The following is a 25,154-nucleotide window of genomic DNA, read 5'->3' on the forward strand; positions in this document are numbered from 1 at the left end:
CATTATTGTGACCTCAGACTAGGTAATCTCTTGGGGCCCTAGTTTGCTCATCTGGTACATGGAGACAATGAAAGAACATTATTCCAAATGTGTTTCATGAAAATTAAGTTCTTCTAAATAACGTGCCTAGAATACCTGGCACAAAACATTCAATAAATATTTATGTAAAAGAGTATATATCACAGAGTTATGTACAGTGTTGTGCAATATTTAAGCTCAGCCTTCAAATAAGGAGTGAGGAAGGTGCAGATCTGCTCTCCTCCTTCCCTGACAATTTAAAATCTGTTTCTAAGTGAAGGACTATCTAATGTGTCTCAGACGCCTTTCTTTCCCGGTTTCCAAGACTCAGCAGCGCAGCTTTAGGAAGATGATGGGAAGAGAGAAGCAAAAGGAGGCAACTAGACAATCCCCAGAATACAGGACTTCCCAGTAGTTCCCATTTCATAGTGGCCTGCTACTTCCAGTCTACCTTGTTCTAAGTCTCCCTTTCATTATAAAACCCTAATAAACTAGGAAGAGTAGAGAATTACTGTAACCAGTTAAAGAGTAACTAACAAAACCATCACAGTGAAGTATCAGTCACTGACACCATGACATGATATTCTGACGTGAGACTAAAAGGAGGCGGCCCACTGGCAGTGCCTCTGTGGTACAGTGAACTTTCCTTCTCTTTTCTTTTTTTTAATGCCATGAGGTGTGTTCTATTTACATTAATCATACAAATAATCTTCTCTAGTACCCCAGGGAAGCCGGAGAATTTGGTAGTGTCTTTGGAGACACGGAAGCCGGTGGATCACAGTGCACCTTGTCACTTCTGTCCATCTTGCAGGTGACTCTGCCTCCACATCAGCCTGCTGGACTCCTCCAGGATAAGGAGATTTGATTCCGCCTTCTGCTGCTCAATGGTCTCTGCTCGGAAGGGTGTTCTGTGTCTCCGTTTTCTTCAGCTTGGCCTTATCAAAGCCGGCAATTTCTCCTATGTGTGGCCTGTCAGCAACTTTCTTAAAACAATCTTGGTGACCGGCTGCCAGATGAGCTCCTGGGCAATCCCACTTTCGGTGCTCCGACAAGTGACACAAATTTCCTAATTTTTTTGCCCCAAAAGGTGTTTATTTTGTCTTCATTTTTTTTAAAAATCATTTTACTAGAGGCACATACACCTCACACCTCTTATCACAATCCATACATACATCAATTGTGTAAAGCATCCTTGTACATCCATTGCCATCATCCTCAACACATTTGATCTCCACTTAAGCCCCTGGCATCAGCTCATTTCCCCCCTTCCCTCCCCACGAACCCTTGATAATGTATAAATTATTATTTTGTCATCCACTTTTCTGTTGTGTATCCCCCAAGTAGGACTTTATATGTAGTATCCTTGTAACTGGTCCCCTTTTCCACACCACCCTTCCTCCACCCTCCCAGTATCACTACTCTCACCACTGGTCCTGCAGGGATTATCCGCCCTGAATTCCCTGTGTTTCCACTATCTGTATCAGTGTACATCCTCTGGTCTAGCCAGATTTGTAAGGTAGAACTGGGATCATAATAGTGGTGCTGGGGGGTAGGGAGAGGAAGCATTTAGGAACTAGAGGGAAGTTGTATGTTTCATTATTGCTACATCGCAAACTGGCCCATCTCTTCCCATCAACCCTTCCATAAGGGGATGTCCAATTGCTAACAGATGGGCTTTGGGGCTCCACTCCACCTCCCCCTCATTCACAATGATTTTTTGTTCTGCTGATGCCTGATACCTAATTCCACTGAAACCTGAAGTGCTTCCTCCATGTAGGCTTTGTTGCTTCCAAGCTAGATGGCCGCTTGCTTACCTTCAAGCCTTTAAAACCCCAGACACTAAATCTTTTGATAGCCAGGCACCATCAGCTTTCTTCACCACATTTGCTTATGCACCTATTTCTCTTCAGAGATCTTTATATGGGAGGTGACCATCATGGAATGCCAGTTTAATAGAACGAAGTATTCTTGAATTGAGGGAGTACATGAGTTGAGGCCCAATGTCCATCTGCTACCTTAATACAAAACCTATACATATATGCACATAGATCTATTTCCACATCCTCATATATCTATTTACACATGTACATGCCTTTATTTAGACCTCTAGCATGCCCTTTGCCTCTAGCTCTTTCCGTTATTTCTTTTTCCTTTCCTCTTGTCTCACTATCATGTTCAGCCTTCATTTGGGTTTCAGTAATTCCTCTTGGTTACATTACCCTTGGTCACACCCTACCAGGCCTCCTACACTCTCAACACTGATTTGGATCACTTGTTGTTCCCTTGTCCCTGGGTTTGTTAACACCACTTCCTTTCCCCCCATCTTCCCCTCTCCCATGTGCCCCCAACTGTCAGTCCTGTTGTTTTCTCCTCAGGATTGTTCATTCAGCCTATGATTTAGACAGACCAACTCCAGGTTTAGCACATTATTGTTAACACTTTGTCTTGAGTTATCTTTTGGAATTTCTGTACAGTTCTTCAACTTCATCAGTCTCCCATAAGCTTTAGCTACTCTGCTCATGAGCAAGATTCAAAGTCTCTTCTGACGTCCACTTCAGTCGTTGCTTTTTAATAACTACTTACTTTCTTCATGTATGATGCTCTTGATCCTACAGTTTATCAAGACTTCTGTCATCCATGTTCAATGAGTCAAATCTGTTCTTGAAAAGCTCCCTAAATTCAGATACACTCAAGGTTGTAACCTGACTTTTGTCAACCTGTTTCAGTTTTTCTTGGTTTCAAGCTAAAGTTGCAAATGTGCAAACGGATGTTCTGTTCCATGGTTGGCCTCTGGCCATGTTTTGGCTGATGATATTGAGCTTCTCCACTGTTTCTTCTCACAGAGTCTATTTGATTCCTGAGTATTCCATCTAGTGAAGTCACAGGTATAGACCCACTTATCCATTTACATTGTTGAAAAAAGTATTTGCAACAAAGTTGTTGTTGGTCTTACAAAATTCACTCATGCAGTCTCCCACTTCATTTCTATCACGAAAGGCCATATTTTCCAACTACTTTTTCTTCCTTTTTGCTTCCAACATTTGTGTTTAAATTACTAATTATCAATATATCTGGACTGTATGCTTGATCAATATCAGACTGAAGAAGCTGGTATAATTCTTCAGTTTCTAATCACTAGCTCTAGTGGTTGGTGCATAAATTTGAGTAAGTTGTATTAATTAGGCTTCGCTGTAAAAATGCTTCCAAATAGTACTGTACTTCAAGATGAAGCTTGAAAGATTCTTTTTAACTATGTATGTGACACCATTCTTCTTGAATTATCATCCCCATAGTATGTCACATGACTGTCTGACTCAAAATGGCTAATGCCAATCTACTTCAGCTCAGTATCTCGTACATTGATCCGTGAGTTCCACTTCATTTTTACTACCTTCCAATTTCCTTACATTCGTACTTTGTACTTACTGAGTTCCAGTTATTAATGGACGGCTACAGTGGTATCTTCTCATTTTGAGTCATGCCCACCAGCAAAGGAAGGTTCCAAAAGATTTACTGCTTCTACATCATTAAGGTCAACTCTACTTCGAAGAGGCACTTCTTACCCATTTATAGCTTTTTGTGATTTCGAAGCTGAAGGACTGATTTCCACGCAAACATTTGATAATGTTCTACTGCTGTTCATAAGGCTTTCAGTGGCTGACCTTGCGGAAATGGACAGTCTGTTCCTTCTTCACGGTCTACTTTTAGTCTGAAAGCACTATGGAACCACTTGGGTGACCCTATTTAAGACACTGGTAGCATGGCTTCCAGTATCACATCAACCAGAGTCCAACCAACTTGGCTGGCAGTGCTGGTGATGATCTCTAGGCCACTAAAGTGTCCTCCTTGATACGATTATAATCTAACAATGTGATTTATGTTGAGGGCTTTGACTTCTACAGAAATTGGAGGCTGAAAATGTTAGCCTGTCCTATGGAATGGACTGCAGACAAAAAGGTCAGCAAGCCAAACAGTGTATGATCAAGCCCCAATAAAAACCCTGGACAGCAATGGCCTGGTGAGCTTCCTTAGCTGTCAACTCTGCATACTGCCACACTCCCATGCATGACTTCAAGGGAGAAGATGACCAGGAACTCTGCCTATGGAGCCCTCTTAGACTCTACCCTATGGACCTTTCTCTTGGGAGAGTTCAGTATGGACCTTTCTCTGTAAAACACCAAACTGTAGCACTGAGTATTATCAGTTTTCAGTGAATTCTGGACACCTACAGAATTATCAAACCAGAGGGTCGTTGGGGAACTTGCCAAACTTGCAACTGTTGTCAGGGGTGAGTGCATAAAATTAGATATACAAGGACATTTAATACATTGCTGTAGCTTACTTCTATTTTCAATCCCCCTGAAGTCCTGGTGGCTCAGTGGTTAAGTGTTCAAAAAAAATTGGCTGTTTAAACCCACCAGTAGCTTTAAAGGGGAAAAATATGGCAATCTACTTCTGGAAAGATGATAGTCTGGAGAACCTTCAGAGGCAGGTCGACTCTGGGCCATAGGGGCCTATTAGTCAGAAAAGACTTGATGGCAATAGGTGCAGAAAAAGTTGACTTAGCAGGTTTCTAGAAGGGCCTACTTGCATGGCTGGCCCACAGCTGGCATCTGGGAACTCAGCACTTAACTGGTCTCCTACTGATAAGAACAGATCACCATGGTGAGACTGTTTCTACAAGGCAATTTATAATCAACTCCTGCTTTCCTTTAGGGATTTGGTACATGTTAAGCAAAGGGTGCTTATATGAACAGCCACCAATAAGTTTTACTTTGCATGTTAATCGTTAGTAGGCTTCCCTGGGCAGCAAGACCAGTGGGTGGGTGTTACTACATTTTTTACTGTAGAGACAGAATTTCCAAAATGTATTTATATAATGCGAGAAAATAACTACAGTAGTTTGAAAGAAGAGAGGGAGAAAAAGCATTTTCAGAAGATGTAAAGCTGAAAGGGACTTCATAGTAAATGGTTCAATTCCCTGGTATTATATGAAAAAGACAGTAAGTTCCAGAGAGGTAAAAAGAGGCAATGTCAATAATCAAGAAGCTAGTAGCAGCGCTGAGACCAATTCTCCTAACTCCAGACCCAATGTTCCTTCCACTATAAGACATAGCCCGGACACTGTCTCCCAAAACACCATCCTTCAGCAGAGTCAATAAAAGCGTCTAAGAACCTCTGGTTGTTTGCAGATGGTCGCCAGAGGACCATGATGACAAAGAGGATCATTGAGAACAGCAACCGCCAGATGGCATCGTCCACCCACAGCTCCCGCCAGTCCTGCGAAAAGAGGAAAAGTATAATACGCAAACACACACACACACTACCATGACCTTTGTTCACAAAGTCTTGGTCTAGCATAAGAACAGCCTGCTAGGCGCCACCTCCTGTGTGTGCGAAGTGGTGGGATAGATGAGTCTAGTTTCCGCCCTTGCAGTGTTAGTGTGGCTAAATAAACCGCACCAATGGAACTAAGCAATTGTCAGGGCTTCATTTTAGCTCGGAGAATCTTAGGACAGGGTTATCATAGAGGGCAAGAGAACCTAGCATTATGTTCTTTGTGTTCATTTTCACTTTGTAATTCACCTAGCAGATTCTTCGTTGCCTCCAAAGAAATCCTGTACTATATTGTCTTACCCTGGCTGGCCAGCCTTTGTGTCCAGATGGGCATGGCTTCTACTCAGAGGATCATGATTCACACATCCCTAATGGTCCAGTACTCTGGAGTTCTTCAGAATGTTTCAGTAAAGTTAGAGTTATGAAAGACTGTGGTTATCACTAAGAGTCCTGCAGGCATAGTGGTTAAGCATTGGGCAGCTAACCTACCTCAAGGTTAGCAACTCAAAACCACCAGCTGTTCCACAGGAAAAAGATGAGGCTTTCTACTCCCATAAACAGTTGCAGTCTCAGAAACCCAAAGGGGAAGTTCTCCCCTGCCCTAAAGGGTCGCCATGAGTCAGAGTTGACTCAACGGCAGTGAGTCTGGCTTGATGGTTATCACTTACAAACTTCTCACTATTGAGATATGGTAGCCAGATGAAAAATAATAGTGATAATGGTAATACTAAGCAGCTTGATCACATAGAACAGTTAAGACAACACATTGGGGGAGAGCTCGACCCTACAATGTGGAGCGATAGCCATAACGTCTTGGACAATATAGACTTACAAGAACCTTCACATTACCATCAGTATCATGAGACTCAGAACTGACCCCGGCAACAGATTTGATTTTTGTTTGCGACATAAGATAGTACATATGCTACCCACACATGCCTGGGCTTACAACTTACTGATTGGCAAGTCACTATCCTGAACTTCATGGTTGTCCATATGATAAACACAATAGATGCTACAAGAAATTTAAAAATTTGGTCAGAATATGAATGTTGGTTCCCCACCCCTTCAATTATATACCTTTATTCTGTTTAGATAGAAATCCACACACCTTAATTTCTAATATAAAAACAACCACTAGTGTTCTGTTAACAAATTTATTCAACGCAAATTTACTCAACACCTACGACAAAGAAGGCCCATCCTACATACAAAACATTAATAATCAAAAAGAACTTTGTTTTAGCAAAAGTGGAATTTCAAGCTCTTGTCAATCATTCCTGTGCTTTTCTTATTGTACGTTTATTCAGTAACCCTCAGAAATAGAAAACAACGTACTGGAGTATTACTTTTCTAGAATTACCAATAACATAAAATTTAATGGTAATCCATAGAGAAGGTTGAAAAGAAAAATTTAGAAAGCTACGAGCCTCTTATTAACTATCATTAGCTTTGGTTTTTCCATTCTTTAAGCCTCAATATAATTAACAATAGTTCTCTTTGGCTGAGAGCTGATGAAATGCAACACAAACAAAAGAGTTGGCTCTAATCATAGACCCGACTTCATTATTCCTGTTCAAAGGACTAAACCACAAGCAAGGTAGCTTAGATTAGTCCAGTCTGTAAGTTACTCACTTTTATGACGTGCATAAAAGTGACATGGTAAACAGTGACTCTCATCTTAAATGCTGTAACTACTTAATGAAATCAAGTAAGTGATAAGCTCCCTGGCGGTAATACTGAGTGTGGCTTGGGGTAAAGGTTAACTAACCGTCAGAAGTGGTAACCCCGAGCCACACTCGGAATTACACTGCAGAGAAGTCCCTTAACACAATTACTGACATAATTAGACCGCCAGGGAGGTTAATGTCTCCCACAAAATACTCCAACTGCTACTTGACAGTCAGGCTAACTTGCCTCAAGAAAAGGAACAGACAGGAAAGAATGAATACGCTATGCGGGCATTATATAAGGGTATATATAATTTCAGCTCTGATATTTCAAAGAGATGGGTCTTAATCTTTTTTGAACTGCAGGGTCCTTTGAGAAGGTGATAAAAGCTAAAGACCCCTTTCCAAGTGAAAGGCACAAAACTCTACGTGACTTTAAAGAGCCCACTCATGAATTCTTGAGACAGGAATTTAAACAGAAGGAAGCAAGTTCCTGACTTACCTGCCACAGCCAAGATAAGTGTGTTGGTGAAATGCCGGTACAAGGAGAGCTTGACAATGTTCCTCCGAAGTTTCAGCAGCTTCATTGTTTGAGTCAGGCTAATAAATATGTGTTTGCAAGTCAAGGAAATCAACATTCAGAACAACAAACGAGTTGACTGATCCTCTACTTCCTTTGAGGATCTGCATTTATAACTGACAGAGCTAGGGATCCCAGAGGTCTCACAGCACTTATATGCTCACTCCAGCTCACCAACACCCCAAACCTCACAACACTTAGTAAGAAAGTCATCACATTTATTGAGACACTGACGAGATAACAGAACCCAAAGAAAATAAGAATGCAAAACAGAAAAAGAGGAAAAGCATATTTTTTAAAAGAACGAGCGTAAAGCAGCTTTTGAGACACACAAAATAATGTTAAAAAAACAGACATGGAAGATGCACTGAAAATGAGTTACAGACAAGAGACAAAGAGTTAGCATCATCCTCTCTCTTCCTTTACGCTTCATGGCTCATTCTCCCATGTGCCAGATATCTAACCAAGTCTAGGGCCATAACTGCGCTTGTGCATACAATCCCCCCAAACTCTGTACTCAGTCCCCTCATGCCATCTTAAGGAACCTGCCATCAACTGCCTGTACTACTCTGGATTAATAGGACCCTATAATCAACTGAGGATCCCAGGCACTTAAGCTCCAAAGGCAACAACTCTCCATTTTCTAAGTTCTATTCCAAAAGAGCGGAACTGCTAGAGAGAAAGGGGGACCTGGTGACAACTAAAGAGGATGTCTGTTCTCATGTCCAACTTTCAGAATGAAGAGCAGATATGAAAATGAAGGAGCTGGAGCTTGCTGTGCTCTTGGATAGAGCCTTGGCTGTTACCTAGACAGTGTGTTATCTTCCTGAATGGGCAATCCCATATCCCTCGCTCCACTCCTCCCACACGCTCAGCTGTTCAAAATGCACATTTGGAAAGATATTGACCTAGATAAGCTTTGGCAAGTTGGACTTAAGTCATTTCAATTTCAAACATTTTTGACATATGGCAATCCATTCAAATTCACAAAATTATACAATTTTTGTTCACATTCCGTTTTCTGCAACAATGACAGGCTATCAAGACATAAATACTGTCCAACTGCACATAGAACCAAATAAATACACACAATCAAGACAACAGCAAAATAATCCCAAAAGTCCAAAGACTTGACTCTTTCACACACAGGGCCAAATCCCTAATAAATGAATATTTCCTTTTAAGAACAGGAGAAAGGGAATCAAACAAGTTTGTTATCTGCTGGTTGACCGTGCCTGCAAAATGAACCAGTAATTCTAAGGGTAGAAGGCTTCACATAATCTCACATTAGTTTTTGAATAAAGGAATGAAAGGCACCCTAAAACACAGTTAAAATGTACTAAACCTACAAAGGCTTCTTTTAGAAAAGCTAAGCCATCTACCATTGCTCCTGAAAAAACACATTTTAAGAATCAAAACCTCTTCATAATTTTCAAAGCATTTAATAATTGCCAATAACTAAAAAAGGAGACCTGGAGGCACAAGGGCTCAGTGCTCAGCTGCCATCTGAAAGGTTGATGGCTAGAACCCATCACCATGGGGGAGCGGGGGGAGGTGGCTGTGGCAGTCGGCTTCCAGACAAGATTGATAGCCTTGGAAACACTCTGTAGTGGTTCTATTTTATTCTTTAGGGTTGCTATGAATTGAAACCAATCAACAGCAGTACACTTGGGCTTGGAGTTGGGTTCAGGTTTAGCAGCTGATAGAAAGAGCAGGTCCACAGCAGCTAGAAAACACATTAAGTTAGGAATCATGATTAAATGCTCATTTCAAAAAGAAGAGCCAGTAAAAAAAGAAGAAGAGCCAGTAACATTTGTCTTGTGATCAGTCCACAGTAGGCAGTTTTTTAATTAGAAGAAAAAGAATAATAATAAAACCCAAGCTTACCTGAGCCCTCAGGTTGTTAAATCTACAATACCCTACTCCCTTGACTAAGGAGAAATCAACAAAAGCGGCAACCCTTTGCAGAAAGCTCATTGGAGATCCATTTCCAAGGTGAGAAAATGAACAGCCATCAATCAAGTCAATGAGAAGGATATCCACCAGCACAGGGCAGTGTCTAGGAAAGCCAAGGGGATAAAGGCCAAGGAAGCAAGATCAGTCTGGGCCTGCAGACAAAGAAAAAGAGGTGGTGAAAAAGAGCTGTCTAGGGAGGCAGAGAGCAGAACCAGCATACAATTTTGCATTTACATAATCATCTGGATAGGTTTGGCCTTTGAAGTGGGAGCAAATACAAGGAGCAACAACTTGGCACCTACATCATTCTTCCTCTCTGGCAAGCCATCCCTCATAGCAGACAACTAGAAGCAGTTCACATAAGTGGTCAATTACAATCTCAATGCAATGACACATACTGCTAATTAATAAGAAGTAATCACCATTCAGCTCCTAAGGAACTAAGATCCTTGTTAAGAAATGACCACACAGAAAAAGTTAGTATTTATAAATCCACACCCCAACAATACTTATCCCCTTAGTGTGATTTTAGCAACCAGTCTAAAGGGACCCCACAAATAATTTTCTAAATAATACATGTCTACATCAGTGATATGCCAAGAATCACTGATTTCTGAAAGTACAATACAATGGAATTTTAACAAAGCGTTCACGTCCAAATGAAGCACAGGGTAATTATCTGTCCCTGAAACTATGCTGCTTGTTTTCACAAGTGTATTCATAAGATGGCATTTGTATCACCATGGTTACCCAATGACCAGGGCCTTATCAAAGGATATCCATAAAATAATACAGGCATCAACTGCTGAGAGGGCCAGGTTTACTATCAGAGCCACAGGGTAAGAAAAATACTACAGCAGAGGAAGACGAAGACAAAATTGACAGAGGGTTAAAAGCTAAAACTCTAAGGGGATCACTAACAAGAAGACAGTGTGATTAGAAAAACGAATTTGAAAAAGCAACTAAGTAATTATAAACAATGAGCCCAGTGGGAGGGCATTCCTTCCCAGTCACATGTTAACTTTATAAAGTTCTGGTGGCTAGAGTATGGAGTGTGGGTGCAGTGGGTTAGGCACTGGGTTGCTAACCAGGGGACAGGATCCAGCCGCTCTGCAAAGAAAGATGAGGCTGTCAGCTCCTGTGGAGACTTAAGTCTCCCAAACTCTATATACGTTGCTGTAAATCAGAACTGACTCAAGGGCAGTGGATTTGGCTTTAGTGCATAAACAAGAATGAATTATACCTACATTTAAAAAATCAGCCCGAAGATGCCTTAGAGAAAACAGCAAAGAGGCTTTCTCAGAGCCTTCCAATTCACCCTCTCAGAACAAAAACAGTTATTTGTGAACTGACCACACAAACTCGGATGAGGCAGTACTGACCCCAGTCACTCTGAGGACCCCTTCCATGCCAGAGAACAAAAGATAGAGGCCTCCTGCTACCACAACCTTGTGAAGGGTAACTCCCAGGCGGGGCCTAGAGAGAAAGCAAAGCGAGAGTTGAGTACAAATGCCACAAGACAGGTTTAAGACACAGGAACGCACAGTCGTTTATACAGCCTATTTACAGAGACAAGGACACACAATTCCTTGGGGGCAAGGGGGGAGGAACTTATAAACAGAGTCTTAAGAAAATGAGTTCTACAATTGTTTGTTTGTTGTTGTTGTTGTTGTTTTAATCACTTTATTGGGGGCTCGAACAACTCAATCGCAATCCATCCATCCATCCATTGTGTCAAGTACATTTGTACATATGTTGGTTGCCATCATTCTCAAAACATTTGCTTTCTACTTGAGCCCTTGGTATCAGCTCATTTTTCCCCTCCCTTCCCGCTCGCCCCCTCCTTCATGAACCCTTTGATAATTTACAAAGTATTATTATTTTTGTCATATCTTATACCATCTGACGTCTGTCTCCCTTTACCCACCTCTCCGCTGTCTGTCTCCCAGGGAGGAGGTTATATGTAGATCCTTGTAATCTGTTCCCCCTTTCTCCCTCACCTTCCCTCCACCCTCCCTGTATTGCCACTCTCACCACTGGTCCTGAGGGGTTCATCTATCCTGGATTCCCTATGTTTCCAGTTCCCATCTTATTGGCGGCTCTTACAGCTCTTGTAACAACCCATACATCAATTGTATCAAACATATTCGTACATATGTTGCCATCATCATTTTCTAAACATTTACTTTCCATTTGAGCCCTTAGTATCAGCTCTTTTTCCCCCTCCTTCCTCTACCCTCCCACCCTCATGAACCCTTGATAAATTATAAATTATTTTCATATTTTACATTGATCACTGTCTCCCTTCACCCACATTTCTGTTGTTTGTTCCCCTTGGGGCAGAGGAAGGGGGTGGCGGGGCGGTGGGTAATGCGTCGATCATTGATACCAGTTCCCCCTTTCTCCCCTCCTCCCCCCTACCTCCTGGTACCACTACTCCCATTACTGTTCCTGGGGGGGCGGGGGGGGGGGTATCTGAACGGCATGCCCTGTGTCGTGGGCTCTGATTTTACACGACACATGCTCTGGTCTAGCCAAGTTCTCTATCTGGCTCATGACTGCATTTTTGTATTACTGTATTTTTAAACCAACTATTTTAAAGCAAAATTACTACATTACCATCGATTATTACTAATAAAAGTATTATCCTCCCCACATCCAGTCCCAGCAACCTCTCACCAATTCAGCCCCAGGTACACTCCATCTACTTCCTCCTCTCTGCTGTCACCTTGAAGCAAATCCCAGAGAGGAGGTGTGTTCTCTGTACATATTTCAGTAGATACTTGGGACGAAAACTTGGAAAACATACTGATATTGTTGTTTGGAGTCACCAGGGGAGTTCCAACTCCCAGCAGCCCACGTGCACGAGAACAAAACATGGCCCGGTCCTGGGCCACCCTCACAGCTACTGTGACAATCCATCTCACGGAGGGTCTTCTTGCTCATGGACTCTACCTGACAAAGTATGGTGTCTTTCTCCTGATAACATGTCCAAAGTGGGTAAGAAGTCTCACTATTTCCATGAGCATTCTGGCTGTACTTCTTCCAAGACCAATTTGTACCTTCTGACAGTCCCTGGCGCATTCACGCCTACTCACCAAAACCATAATTCAAATGCATCGGTTCTTCATCAATCTCCCTTATTCATTGCACATAGCTTCGGCATGTACATGAGATTTAAGGTGCCATGGCTTGGGGCATGTCAAAATGACATCTTTGCTTTCGAACACTTTTGAGAGCTCATTTGCAGATTTACCCAATGCAAAACACTGCTTGATTTCCTGACTGCTGCTTCGGTGGGACTGACTGTGGATCCAAGTAACAGGAAATACGTGACCACTTCAATCTTTTCTCCGTTTATCATATTGTTCTATGGGTCCCATTGAGAAGATTTTTGTTTTCTCTACACAGAACTTAATCCAAACTGAAGGCTGCAGTCTGTGATCTTCCATCAGGGAGTGCTTCAAGCCCTCTTTGCCTTCAGAAAGCAAGTGGTGTCATCTGCTGTCACGGGGTGTTAATTAGCCTTCCTCTGATTCTGTGACCATTATCAAATCTAAAACTTGGCACATCCAACTACACTTAATTAAAGAAATAGTACATATGAAAGCTCAAGTCCATGGGAGGTGCAATAGCAAAGAACTGGACTACTAACAGACAGATTAAAGGTTCAAGCCCATTCAGCTGCCTCTTGGAAGATTGGACCGGCAATCTGCTTCTGAAAAGTCAGTCCCGAAACCTTATGAAATAGTTTTGCTCTGTACACATGGGGTTGTCAAGAGTCAGAAACAACTCAATGTCACCTGGGTTTCTGGTTTATGAAAGTTTAAAACCTCACAAAATATGAAAAGCCTTTTTGTGTGAGTTCTATTGGATGGAAAGAATTGAGAATCAAAATTCTACTCAGTCAGAATTGACATTTTAACAAGATCCCCAAGTGATCCATTACTGTTTAGTTTGCCTTAAAACATGTCTACTTAAGTTTTAACTGCATGTGTTCTTAGCTTTTGTTATATATTAAGAAGCTCCATGGGACAGGGATTTCCTCCTTTCCTCTCTGCCACCCAACCCCAGAGATTTCCAGGCTGTGGCATTTAGATTTTATGTCAACTTGCACCTGTGTGGATGCGTAGGGATGGAGTCCAACCTATCAGTCAGGCCACATCCTTCGGGGTGTGGCCTTTTTATAAGAGAGACACCAGGAACGAGGCATCACCTCCCCTCTGCCCTTTCACCCTCCCTTCTTGTTGGGGCTGTGTGTGCCTCCAGGGGAGGCCCATGTGGACCGATGACCTGGAAAGCTGTCAGTGCCCTGCACGCTCCCACTGACCTTGGGAGCCATGCCACTCTGCACCCAACCAGCCTGTGATCTCCCTGAGTCCGCTTTGACGTGGACTGGGCCGGGAGGCTTTCTTAAGATAAAACGAGTCCTTGATATAAACTTCTTTCATATACATATATGACTGTCAATGCTTTTATTTCGCTAGACGACCCAGTCCAACACACTGGCCTCTATCAGGCATTTGGAGAGATGTAGACTCAAAGAAGAAGTTCAAAGGAATGAATGCACACAAACACACTGCAGTCCTCTCATGCCACCTACAGCAACATTCCTCTGTCTACGTCTAGCTGTCTCTGCTTTCTTCCTTTTCATTCCCCCCTGAACCCCATGCAATAATCCAATCTGCCTTTGAAGAAACACAGCCTTGGCTTTCTAAGTGAAGATGCTAAGACAGCATTTCACATACTCGGGATGTGTGAGAAGAGGCCGGCTCTTGGAGGCGCATCATGCTTGGTACAGCAGAGGCTCAGTGAAGAAGAGATGATCCTCAACGAGGGCCCGACACCGCCTGTAACGACGGGCTCAAACCCAGCACTGCTGTGACGACGGCACAGGACCTGGCAACGTGTGGTTCTACTGTACATGTACATGCGACACAGCAGCTTTCAAGTCCCACGGTCAATTCTCCACCCTCGTCACCCTGCATCATCATCTCAGCAGCATGATCAGCCCCACCTTGAAACACACTCGTCGGGTTCCCACCCGCTTCCTTGGTCACGCCTGAAACACCTTTGCTCTCGTTCCAGTGCATCTTACAGTCCTCTAAGTAACAGAAAAGTTCAAGGGTTCAGTCTCAGCTCTTCTCTATCTACATACCCCACCTTGATGATCATATACAACATCGTGGCTTTAAATACCATCTCGACATCCTGGTGATTCCCACTATGGTCCTCCATGCAACATTCCCCCTTCAATTCCTAGAACAGGGCCACTTGGATGTCTAACGGAACTCCTCATTTTACCCTCAACTCCAAACCTACTTTACTTAGTCTTCCGGAACTCAGCAAACGTCGATTTAATCATGCTGCTTGCTCGGAGCAAAACCGCTGGCATCAGCTAAGACTTCTTTCACATCTACAAGTTCCATTCGCTCTACTTTCAAATGCATACACAAAATCTACTCGTGTTTCAGGATCCTCCCCCCAAAGTGTACAACTGCGGGGTTTTCAAAGTCCATGGAACAAATAAGACTAAAAGAGAATAGAATTTTTCCAGAGATTTTTCTGAAGCCCTCACATATTGAATTGCTCCCGTGCTTCCTTGAGACCTTGACTCTAAATGTCACCAACTGAAGCCTTTTCTGGCCATCCTTTGTCAAATGTCGAGCTCCACCTCCTGCACACCCCATGCTTTACTGTGTTCCACTTGCTCCACAACACTTAGCACTGACCCACTAGATACTGCACACACTTATTTTATTTCTGTCTTTTCCATCCATAAAATGTCAAGCTGCACTTTCTAGCACACTTCTTGTCATGTGTTTCATTTGTCCCACAGCACTTATTACTGACATCTTAGATCATTTATTTACAAACTCAATACTCGTAAGCTTCAAATCGTTTGCTTCTTTGCTATATGCCTAGGGCCCAAAGCATTGCCTGGTATGTAGAAGGAATTTAATTTTAAGAAGTTAAATAAAAATGAAATTAGTTTTAAATTGTTTCAGAAAGACTACTCTTTTTTTGTTTATGTAATCTGATTGGTAAGAATATTTTAGAAGAGTAAAAATCACTGTAAACTTACTCTAATAAAACTTTGGTATCTTCGTTGTCACTCATTACAGTATATGTTTTCATGCAGGTGATCCCGGAGTTCTAAACTAAACAGTGTTCCCCACCTTCTAAAACCTATGAAATATCACATATTGTATTTCAGATTTCTTACATCAACTCTTTTAAAACTACTACCTTGGGACTCTGCAATACAGTTTCATTGTAGCGCGAAGCGGCCTCTGCTCTTCCACAGAGGAGGTTGATACTTACTTGACTATGCCATAGCCCAGACTGACTATGATGACTAGGGTTCGAGCCAGGGAGCGCTTCACTGCGGAAAGTAACTCTGCAAGGATCAGGGCCCCTTGAACTATCAGAAAAAAGACAAGAGGGACACACTGAAAACTTCGCGTAGCAAGGCACAATTCTAGATCAGTGTAGCTACCTTAAAAAGCTTCAGAATAAGCACTGGTTTTAGTTCTATTTAAATAAGAGTGCGTCCACGATTGCAAAAATCACACAGATTGATTCCATTTGTGATCATGTACGGGGCACAGCCATCTGAGTGTGCATGATCCATTTCCCTCCCTCCTCACTGAAGCCTTAGCAGAATACCTTACCCCTAATGGACAACTAATAACACCGACAAGAAGCTTTTGAAAAATAGTTATGGGAAGAAAAGTGTAGCAACCTACTCAAGCATGCGTGTCATTTTTAATTCAATTTCTACATCTACTATTTTATTTTAAAGGCCTTCCAAAATCAAGAAAATAAAATGAGAATGTCTTATAATAGTAAGTTATATTAATCAAATAGTAAAAGAGAAAGAACTTGCTGATACCAAGACTTCAGGATAAAACAATTTCTATCATTAGCAGGTTATCTTTAAACCATCAGCAACCTTCTAGTTTCTTGGCTTTCTTTTATTAATTATTAGATGCACCTTTTCCGGACATTTTCCCCTCTACATTTTAAGATCATTGCAATCAGTGTGTCTCATACAATCCATGGCATCTTACAAATAAATAAATACACCTTAGGTTGATAAATCTGGCCCCATGGGGTTTCCAAGGCTGTCGTTTCAGAGAAACAAGTTCCCATAGCTTTCTCCCATGGAGCAGCTGGTAGGTTCGAATCACTGATCTTTCAGTTAGCAGCTGCGCACTTGCCAATGTGCTGTCAGGGCTCTCTTAAAATTACATAAGCAGTGCTCATTTTCTTTCTTAGATGTACACAGTTGAGCTAGTTTATTGTGCCAACCTGGCCGATAAACACATGTGGGGTTAATTGAAGGGCGGAGAGATAAATGGCTCTGTTAGCTTCACCTTTCTAGTTCTCAGGTTTCTTGTTTGTGATGGTCGGACCAGGGTGCAGCTGCCTTAGCCAGTTCCCTGCTTCAGCTTGCAAGGCCTTCTTCCTGCAGGACACCACCGAGGAGAAGGAGAAGGTGCATGGACCTACCCCGATGAAGCCCTGGGTGCTGGAGCAGCTGTGTGGCGACCCCTGACAGTGCTGAGATGTTTACATGTTCACTGACTCAGCTTCCCTCCTGCAGTTGGTGGCATAGTGTGTGTTTTGTGAGATGGAGGAGGACTTTGTGGATTGGTGTCGGACATATGGGCTAATGGGTTAATGTTGGACTTGTGGGCTTGGGCAGAACTGGGTTGGGATTTTTTTTGATGCGCACTCACCCTTTATATAAAACTCTCTCTTGCACATGAGTTTCTGTGGATCTGTTTCTCTGAAGCGCTCAGACTGACACAATAGTCACAATGGCAGCTTACAAGTCTGTGCTAAGAAGTGAGGATGGTCAAAATCTTTCCTACAATGACCACTACTATTTCAAATAGCATGACTAGTATATTTCAGTAACTGTGCCTAATATCACTGAATTCAAAGATAAAAATAAGTCCAAATTAGTGACTCTGCTTACATTAACAACTAGGAACTGAAAAGCTAGATCTATTTAACCACTACTGAAATTTAAAAATTTTTCATACTCAAATTTTCACTCACTCAACGGCAAACTCTCTTCGGTTACGTACCAGATTCTCCTTTATATCGGATGTTCTGAAATTCCGCATAGAAGACGGCTTTCTCAAGCATTCCCAGGAAGATGACAGCACCAATCCAAAACTGAATTCTCAGGAGATCTCGCCAATAGCAGGCAGACCACGCCAGCCAGAGAACACCAAACAGGACATACACAATACACATCACCATGAAAAACTGTCACCCGTGTGGGAGAGGGGAAAGAAGGAACATCAGGGACAAGAGTCAATTACTTACACTGAGTGTAAATCTATCACCTTAACAAGCCACCAGATAAAACCTTTCTATTTAAAAGTAATTATTTTATTTCTATGGATTTTAATAAAAACATAAAACTGCCTGCTCTTGACAGAAGGATAAGACATAAGGACTTATCAAGTGACTGCCTTCCTGTATTAAACAAGATTTTTCGACTCACAACCTAGAATTGTTTGAGAAGGCATGGCAGGGGGAGGAAACATTTGGAGAGAATTAAACACTACAAAATGGGAAACCAGAAAGAATAAGGAGAAAAACAAAAACATTCACGAGCAAAGGAAGTCAGGGGAGAGCTATGAGGGACATTGTCATATACATGACTAAGAAGAGAGTGAACTCTAGTTAACTTTACGAAGGGCTGGGAACCATAGAACTGTAGTAACGCATGGCCTTTAGATCCTAGAGCTGGCCTCTGAGGGCCTTCCCGTGCAGAATGCCCAAGCCGTCAACCCCTCCATCCTGCAGATGAGAAACGAGGCTCGGAGAAGTTCACATCCTGGCACGAAGTCCACAAATAGCAGCAGCACTGACTGTTCAGGAGCAATTCTTTAAAAAGAATATTCCCACAACCCTCGTGCAATCAAGTTAATGTTGAGGCGAGGCAATCAAGGCTCACTTACAATCATCAGGGGGTACTCTTCCAATGTGAGGTATTCATAAGGACCTCTGACTTCGACAGTCACTGCAAAACACAACCCTCAAAGTGAATGTCATGAAGGACGTAAGGGAGAACACCCACCGTCTTTTGTGCATATATACGACAGAAACTTTACTGGATCGTTTACTTTTAAGCCCCAAATTCTGGTGAATTCTTACATTATAATCCCACAACAGCTTCAAGTTCACTAAGTAGTCCCACAGGGTTTGTAGTATTCTACACAGCCCTGCATGCCTCTGCTCCAGGCAGTACCTGAAGTGGCAAAGTCCTTCTGCCTCGTCCACCTATCCTTTAAAGCCTAAAGTAAATGCTATGACCTCCGCCATGCCTTCTTCCAGCTTCCCTGCTATTTTCTATCTCTTCTAAACTCAAACATACTTCATGCTAGCTTTCCTCATATCACTAATATCCTTTACAGCAGTGGTTCTCAACCTTCCTAATGCCCTGATCCTGTCATACAGCTCCTTGTGTTGTGGTGACCCCCAACCATAAAATTATTTCACTGCTACTTCGTAACTGTCATTTTGCTACTGCTATGAATCAGGCGACCCCTGTGAAAGGGTCATTCGACCCCCAAAGGGCTCGCAACCCACAGGTTGAGAACCGCTGCTTTAGAACGCATAAGGCTTTCTCCAGGGCTATACGACGTGCAGGGGCTCTGCGTGCTGATCATCTAGGGGGGAGGGGGGGGGATGTGTGGGGTGTGTGTGGGGTGTGTGTGGGGTGTGTGTGGGGTGTGTGTGGGGTGTGTGTGGGTGTGTGTGTGGGTGTGTGTGTGGGTGTGTGTGTGGGTGTGTGTGTGGGTGTGTGTGTGGGTGTGTGTGTGGGTGTGTGTGTGGGTGTGTGTGGGTGTGTGTGTGGGTGTGTGTGTGGGTGTGTGTGTGGGTGTGTGTGTGGGTGTGTGTGGGTGTGTGTGTGGGTGTGTGTGTGGGTGTGTGTGTGGGTGTGTGTGGGTGTGTGTGTGGGTGTGTGTGGGTGTGTGTGGGTGTGTGTGGGTGTGTGTGTGGGTGTGTGTGGGTGTGTGTGTGGGTGTGTGTGTGGGTGTGTGTGGGTGTGTGTGTGGGTGTGTGTGTGGGTGTGTGTGTGGGTGTGTGTGTGGGTGTGTGTGGGTGTGTGTGTGTGTGTGTGTGTGTGTGTCCGTCCCACGATGGAACTTCCATTTCAGTAATATCAATTTCTTAAAACAAAGTCAGTAATAGGAAATGAAAGGTAAAACCTATTTATATAATTTTTATTTCCTTGAAGAACTATTAAATTCTTACACAGACATGTAAACATCTTGCACTATAGTGAACTCTGTGTCCTATTAATATGTCCAATAACTGGGTTTTTTTTCAACATTTAGAGTAGCACTGGCTAATGCAGCAGATAAGAAAAAATAGAGCTCACTTGACGCATGAATCTTTTCATGTCAGATAAATATTTTTAGACATGTGCAATGTCAGTATTAAGAGGCCTGGTGGTGTAGCGGGTTATGAGTGGGGCTGCTAACCCCAAGGTCAGCAATTTGAGCCCACCAGTTGTTCTAAAGGAAAGACTAAAACTTTCTGCTCCTATGAGGTTCCAAAGGGTTCTGCCCAGTGTCACTAGGAGTCAGAATCGACTCGATGGCAGTGTATGTGATTATTAAATTATTACCGGTAATATTTTCATTGCTTAGTCCCATCCAATTCCCTTGTGGTGTCAGAAGGCCATGTCCTCCAGCTAAGTCACTGCACCACAGGTATGTCGAGTTCACGTGATCTAGTTTTGTCCCTCTATGCTACTCTGCCTTAAGTTCATCTGCAGCCTTGGAGAGTGGATTGTGAGGGTCTGTAAAGAATGCTTTCTTTGAAAATTCCTCCTCTGCTACCCGTCCTTCCCTCCCTGCCAACAGCGGAATTAGGAGCAGTGACAAGGATACATGTCAAGTGCCTACAACTATGCTGGTGCATATCTGGATGCAGAAAATCACTTTAATTTCTCTAACTCACTTTCTCCACCTTGCAACACGCACTCAGACTAAATCATCCTCTTTGTTAAAGCATTTTACACTACTCATTAGAAACGATACAGCAGATAATTCAGCACAAAGGTTTGAAAAGAACAGACAAATTGAACTTACTGGTAAAAAGATTACTTAGAGAATTCTCCTTCAAGGAGTCCTTTGAAGATGAAAAACCAATATGTACAATAAAAATGTACGGTGCATCTTGCCACGTTTTCAAAGGCTCATGCATTATCTAGAGTGGAAAAAGACAACTTTCAAGTCTTAGGAATTTAGACCACAGATTAATATGATAATTGTGCTCTAGAAATCTGTCCAGAAACATGGTAGTCTTTCACTTTTACTCACTGTGCACAACAAAAAGATCTTTAAATGCAGACAATAAAATAATTTTAAATTTCTGAAAGGATACCACATTTCATGTGTTCATTTTTATGAAGACGAAAATTTAACTAAAATCACTAAGTGGAATGTAGGGTTAACCAAATCATGCTAGGATCCTGGGTTATATTTTACATATGTCTTGAAGAAACTAAGACTGTCAAGGAATTATAAACACCAATTCTGAAACTTTATTCCCTTTTCTCAATGGCCAGAATTCCTGCTGACAGGGTTTCACATTTCTGTACAAAATTCCATCTCGATCTGCTTTACACAATATCACCTTTTGCTGGTGAGGAAAAAGGGAAGGTCACTCCTACTTTGCAGGGGCCAGAAACTGCTGTAACGTGTCTGCACAGCAACTTGACAAACTATAGGAAAAACACGTTCTAAAACTGTTCACACAGTTGGACCTAGGAATTCCATCCAAAGAAAACATTGTAAGTGTTTCATGTGGCTAGACATGAATATGACATTACTTACAGTGAAAAACCAGAAGCAGTGCAAATGTCTATCAATTGGGATATGATAAAAATCATGGTAAAGTGAAATTACCTAAAAAATTAAAACTAAAAAAAATTTTTTAAGTGAAGTTACATATCAACATAAAAGTGACTAGTGCTCTGTGTGCCAATTTGGAAAAAATACATCATCAAGTAAAAAGAACAACATAAAACAGTGTGTCTATGATTCTATTTCGGTTAACAGGCATGTATTCTGTAGACTCACACCAATCTACTAATACTATTAGACATTCAAACTGCAGGGAAGCCAAAGATATAAAAACAAAGATTCCACAAGAAAGTTATTAGGGGGATAGGGGGAAGGAGTTTAAAAACAAAACAAACTTATTGTAGAAAATATGGAAAATAAAGAAACACAATGAAGAAAATAAGTATTGCTGACATAATTATTCATAGCAATCATTAACGCTTGGGTGTACAGCTTCCATTTTGAAGTTTCTTTTGAAATATTTTGTTTGTGTATTTGTGAATGATTTTCTCAATGTTCTAAATTCTTAAATGTACTTACAGTTTTATCTCCAGTAGAGGTAAGATTTGTTCCATTCTCCTTAGCCTTAAAATGTTGGGTTTAAAAAAAAAAAAAAAAAAGAAAATTAATGTGGAATTTTACTTTACTCTCATAAACATGTAAAAAAGAAAACAATTACCTCCTGTTTTTCTCCTAAAAGAGGTAGTCGATGTACAAAATCTCCAGAAAAGCTCTACAAAACAAATGTAAAATTAAAGTTAATGTCACAGAACTATGTATATGAAAAATATTGAAAATGGCAAGAGTTTTGCTAAATATACAGGGGGCTTCTAAAAGTCTGTGCTAGTGGTTTCGAACTGGCAACCATGTGGACTGCAGCCCTACAAATAAGTACTACAGCACCAGGGTTCCTTATAGACATACTAGGCATTTAAAACAACAACAACAAAAAACCAAACTCACTACCATTATGGCGACCCTTTGGGACAGAAGAGAACTGTCTCTGTGGGTTTCCCGGGCTGTAACTCTTTAGTGAGAGAAAAGAAGAACCCTAGATAGGAGACATATGCTTGGGAAAGAGTTTCTTCTTACGGTTTAAGGCTATTAAGCTCTGAAAGAAGACACAAGAGTCAAACTTAAGAGTCCTAATAGCATAACGGGTCGATTGTTCCTTCCACATCATATTCTAGGCCTGTGAGAGAGCTTTCTGACCAAGTATCAGCAGACTGAGCTCTTTATACAAAAAAGAAAACACGTCTTTTTTTTCTATAAGATTAATCAATCTCTAAGTGGATGGGTACACACCTATCAGAACATGCTTCTAATTTCTGTTCATGGGAATTTGGAGGGTAGGGGTGAGAGGCAGATGGCAAAAAACATGGGCATTACGTTTTTCACTCCTCTGCTTCCCTCTAACCTCTTCCCAATAATACCTGTGGTTTAAAGAGTTCACTGCAGTTCTGGAACACTTTTGACGATGTTTGGTATTTCCCAGACAAGCCACTTTTTTCCTTAAGCGTTTCCAAATATCTGTCTGTATCTTCTGACTGAAAAATAAATTAAAAGTATTTACCATTCACAAGCAAAAAAAAAGTCACAAACGATAAATAGATCACCCTGAGAGGAGGACACTGTTATATGATGGCCAACTAGCCAAAAGGTAAGCAGTTCAAACCCAGAGGAGGTTCAACCCTGCCCAGTCAGGCCTGGAGAACGGTTTCCCGAAAGGCCATGGCCTTGAAAACCCTACAGAGTAGTGTACTCTGCACACACAGGGTCCGCCGCCAGCCAAAAGCAACTCAACGTGCATGAGGCAAATGGAAAGATTATGGCTTGGGGCAGGCTTGTCATAAGCCTCAAAGTAACATCTGTTTTTATAACATTGTAAAAGAGATCTTTTGTACTACATTTACCCAGTGAAATACACCTTTTGAATTCCTGACTGCTGTTTCCATAGGCACTGATTGTAGATCCAAATAAAATGAAATCTTTTTGACAACTTTCCTCTTTTCTCCTCTTATCATGATGCTGCTTATTGGGTCGGTTGTATGGATTTTTATTTTATGGGGAGACATAATCCATACCGAAGGTTATAGTCTTTGACCTTTACCAGTAAGTGCTTCAAGTCCTCTTTGCTCTCAGCAAGTGACGCTGTGTCATCTGCTCATCTCCGGCAGTTAGTCGTCCTCCGATCTGGATGCCATCTTCTTTTCCCGAGTCCACCTTCCCAGACCTTTCGTCCCGTACCCAGGATGAATAGGGATGGTGAAAGGTGACGACCATGATGCACACCTTTCCTGATTTAAACAATGCAGCATCCTATCCCTTTATCCTATTCCAGTGACCATCTCTTGTTCTATGTACAGGTGACCCATGAGCCTACTTGTATTCTGAAATTTCCATTCGTCACAATGTTATCCATCATTTGTTATGATCCAGACAATTAAATGCCTTTGCATTGTCAATAAAACAGAGGTAAACACCTTTCTGGTATTCTCAGCTTTCAGCCAAGATCCAACTGATGTATCAGCCATGATATCCATCTTCTGAATTCAGCTTGAATGTCTGGAAATTCTGTCAATGTACTGCAGCAACCATTTCTTTATTACCTTCACCATAACTGTACTTGCACATGTTATTAATGGTATTGTTTAATAATATCTGCATTAGATAGATCACCTTTCTTTTTTTTTTTTTTTAACACATTAAAGTAAAAATATTTATTCATGCACCACCTGAAAAACAGAATTCACTGCCGTCGAGTCATTGTGACCTCAGAGAACAGAAGAGAACTGCTCCTTTAGGTTTCTTTTCTTCCCAGATCACCTTTCTTTGGAATAGGCATGTGTGTGGATCTCTTTTGGTCGACGGCCAGGTAACTGGTTCCAAATTTGTTGGTACAGACATCTCAACTGGTCTTCCGTATAGTTGCATAAATATTTATCCTATCAGCGACAATGTTGTATTCCAGGATAGATCTTGAAATGTGCTTTTTAACAACAGTATGATGCCCTTCCTCTTCAATTTGTCATCCCTGGCACAGTGCACCATATGCTTGTCTGAGACGGAATGGCTAACCCCAGCCCATTTCGACTCACTAATGCGAGGATAGCGAACATCCAATGTTTCATTTCATTTTTGCAAACTCCTAACTGTCCGCAACTCAGACTTGGTACATTTCATGTTCTAATGGATGGAGAATGTTTTCAGCTGCCTCTCTTCATTTTGATTTACGCCACATCAGCAAATGAGTCTCGGAAGCTTCCCTCCCTCCGTGTGATTACGGTCAGCTCTATTTGGAAGAGGTAGCTCTGACCCTGGATAGCGAATGCCTGGCGCCTATCAGAAAGTGTTCTGCTGTTACTCATAAAGGTTCTACTGGCCAGTGCTTTTCCAAGTAGATCACTAGGCCTTTCTTTCTAGTCTGTCAGTCTGGAGGCTCCTCTGAAACCTGCTCCCCTTGGTTGGCCCTACTGGTATTCTAAAACGCTGGCGCCACAGCTTCCAGCCTCCCAGCAACAACCACTGTCTGACAAACTGATGGCTGAGCTAGTCATCAACAGAAAAAGAGGAAAAACTGTTCAAACCATATTCTGGGGATGTTATTTCCTTCCTATCAATCTACTTAATGTTATGTAACAAAAGCAAAATGCAGTCTATGGCATCTCAAAAAGATAATGAAAAATCTTAATACTAGGCAGAGATTCAAAA

The 25,154-nt window shown here is 41.9% G+C and overlaps 1 protein-coding gene across 3 annotated transcripts in view; it reads right to left on the reverse strand.

Annotated features, from left to right (window-relative positions):
* Positions 1-25,154, reverse strand: part of TMEM87A (transmembrane protein 87A) — a 43,322-nt gene that overhangs the window by 9,085 nt on the left and 9,083 nt on the right. Inside the window, exons 4-15 of one of the 3 annotated variants that reach the window (XM_075532187.1) lie at positions 22,877-22,990; positions 22,123-22,176; positions 21,984-22,028; positions 20,688-20,805; positions 18,546-18,607; positions 17,661-17,844; positions 15,886-15,985; positions 10,944-11,037; positions 10,337-10,412; positions 7,528-7,632; positions 6,312-6,370; positions 5,195-5,298 (exon numbers count right to left, since the gene is read on the reverse strand). In XM_075532187.1, coding sequence (XP_075388302.1) covers positions 5,195-5,298; positions 6,312-6,370; positions 7,528-7,632; positions 10,337-10,412; positions 10,944-11,037; positions 15,886-15,985; positions 17,661-17,844; positions 18,546-18,607; positions 20,688-20,805; positions 21,984-22,028; positions 22,123-22,176; positions 22,877-22,990 — 1,115 coding nt within the window. Of the gene's footprint in view, positions 1-5,194; positions 5,299-6,311; positions 6,371-7,527; positions 7,633-9,640; positions 9,714-10,336; positions 10,413-10,943; positions 11,038-15,885; positions 15,986-17,660; positions 17,845-18,545; positions 18,608-20,687; positions 20,806-21,983; positions 22,029-22,122; positions 22,177-22,876; positions 22,991-25,154 lie in introns of those variants that run through there. The other 2 variants (XM_075532188.1, XR_012779755.1) reach the window with 2 other exon arrangements.

This window comes from Tenrec ecaudatus, chromosome 14, assembly GCF_050624435.1.
Source record: "Tenrec ecaudatus isolate mTenEca1 chromosome 14, mTenEca1.hap1, whole genome shotgun sequence".
Classification (NCBI taxonomy): Eukaryota; Metazoa; Chordata; class Mammalia; order Afrosoricida; family Tenrecidae; genus Tenrec; species Tenrec ecaudatus.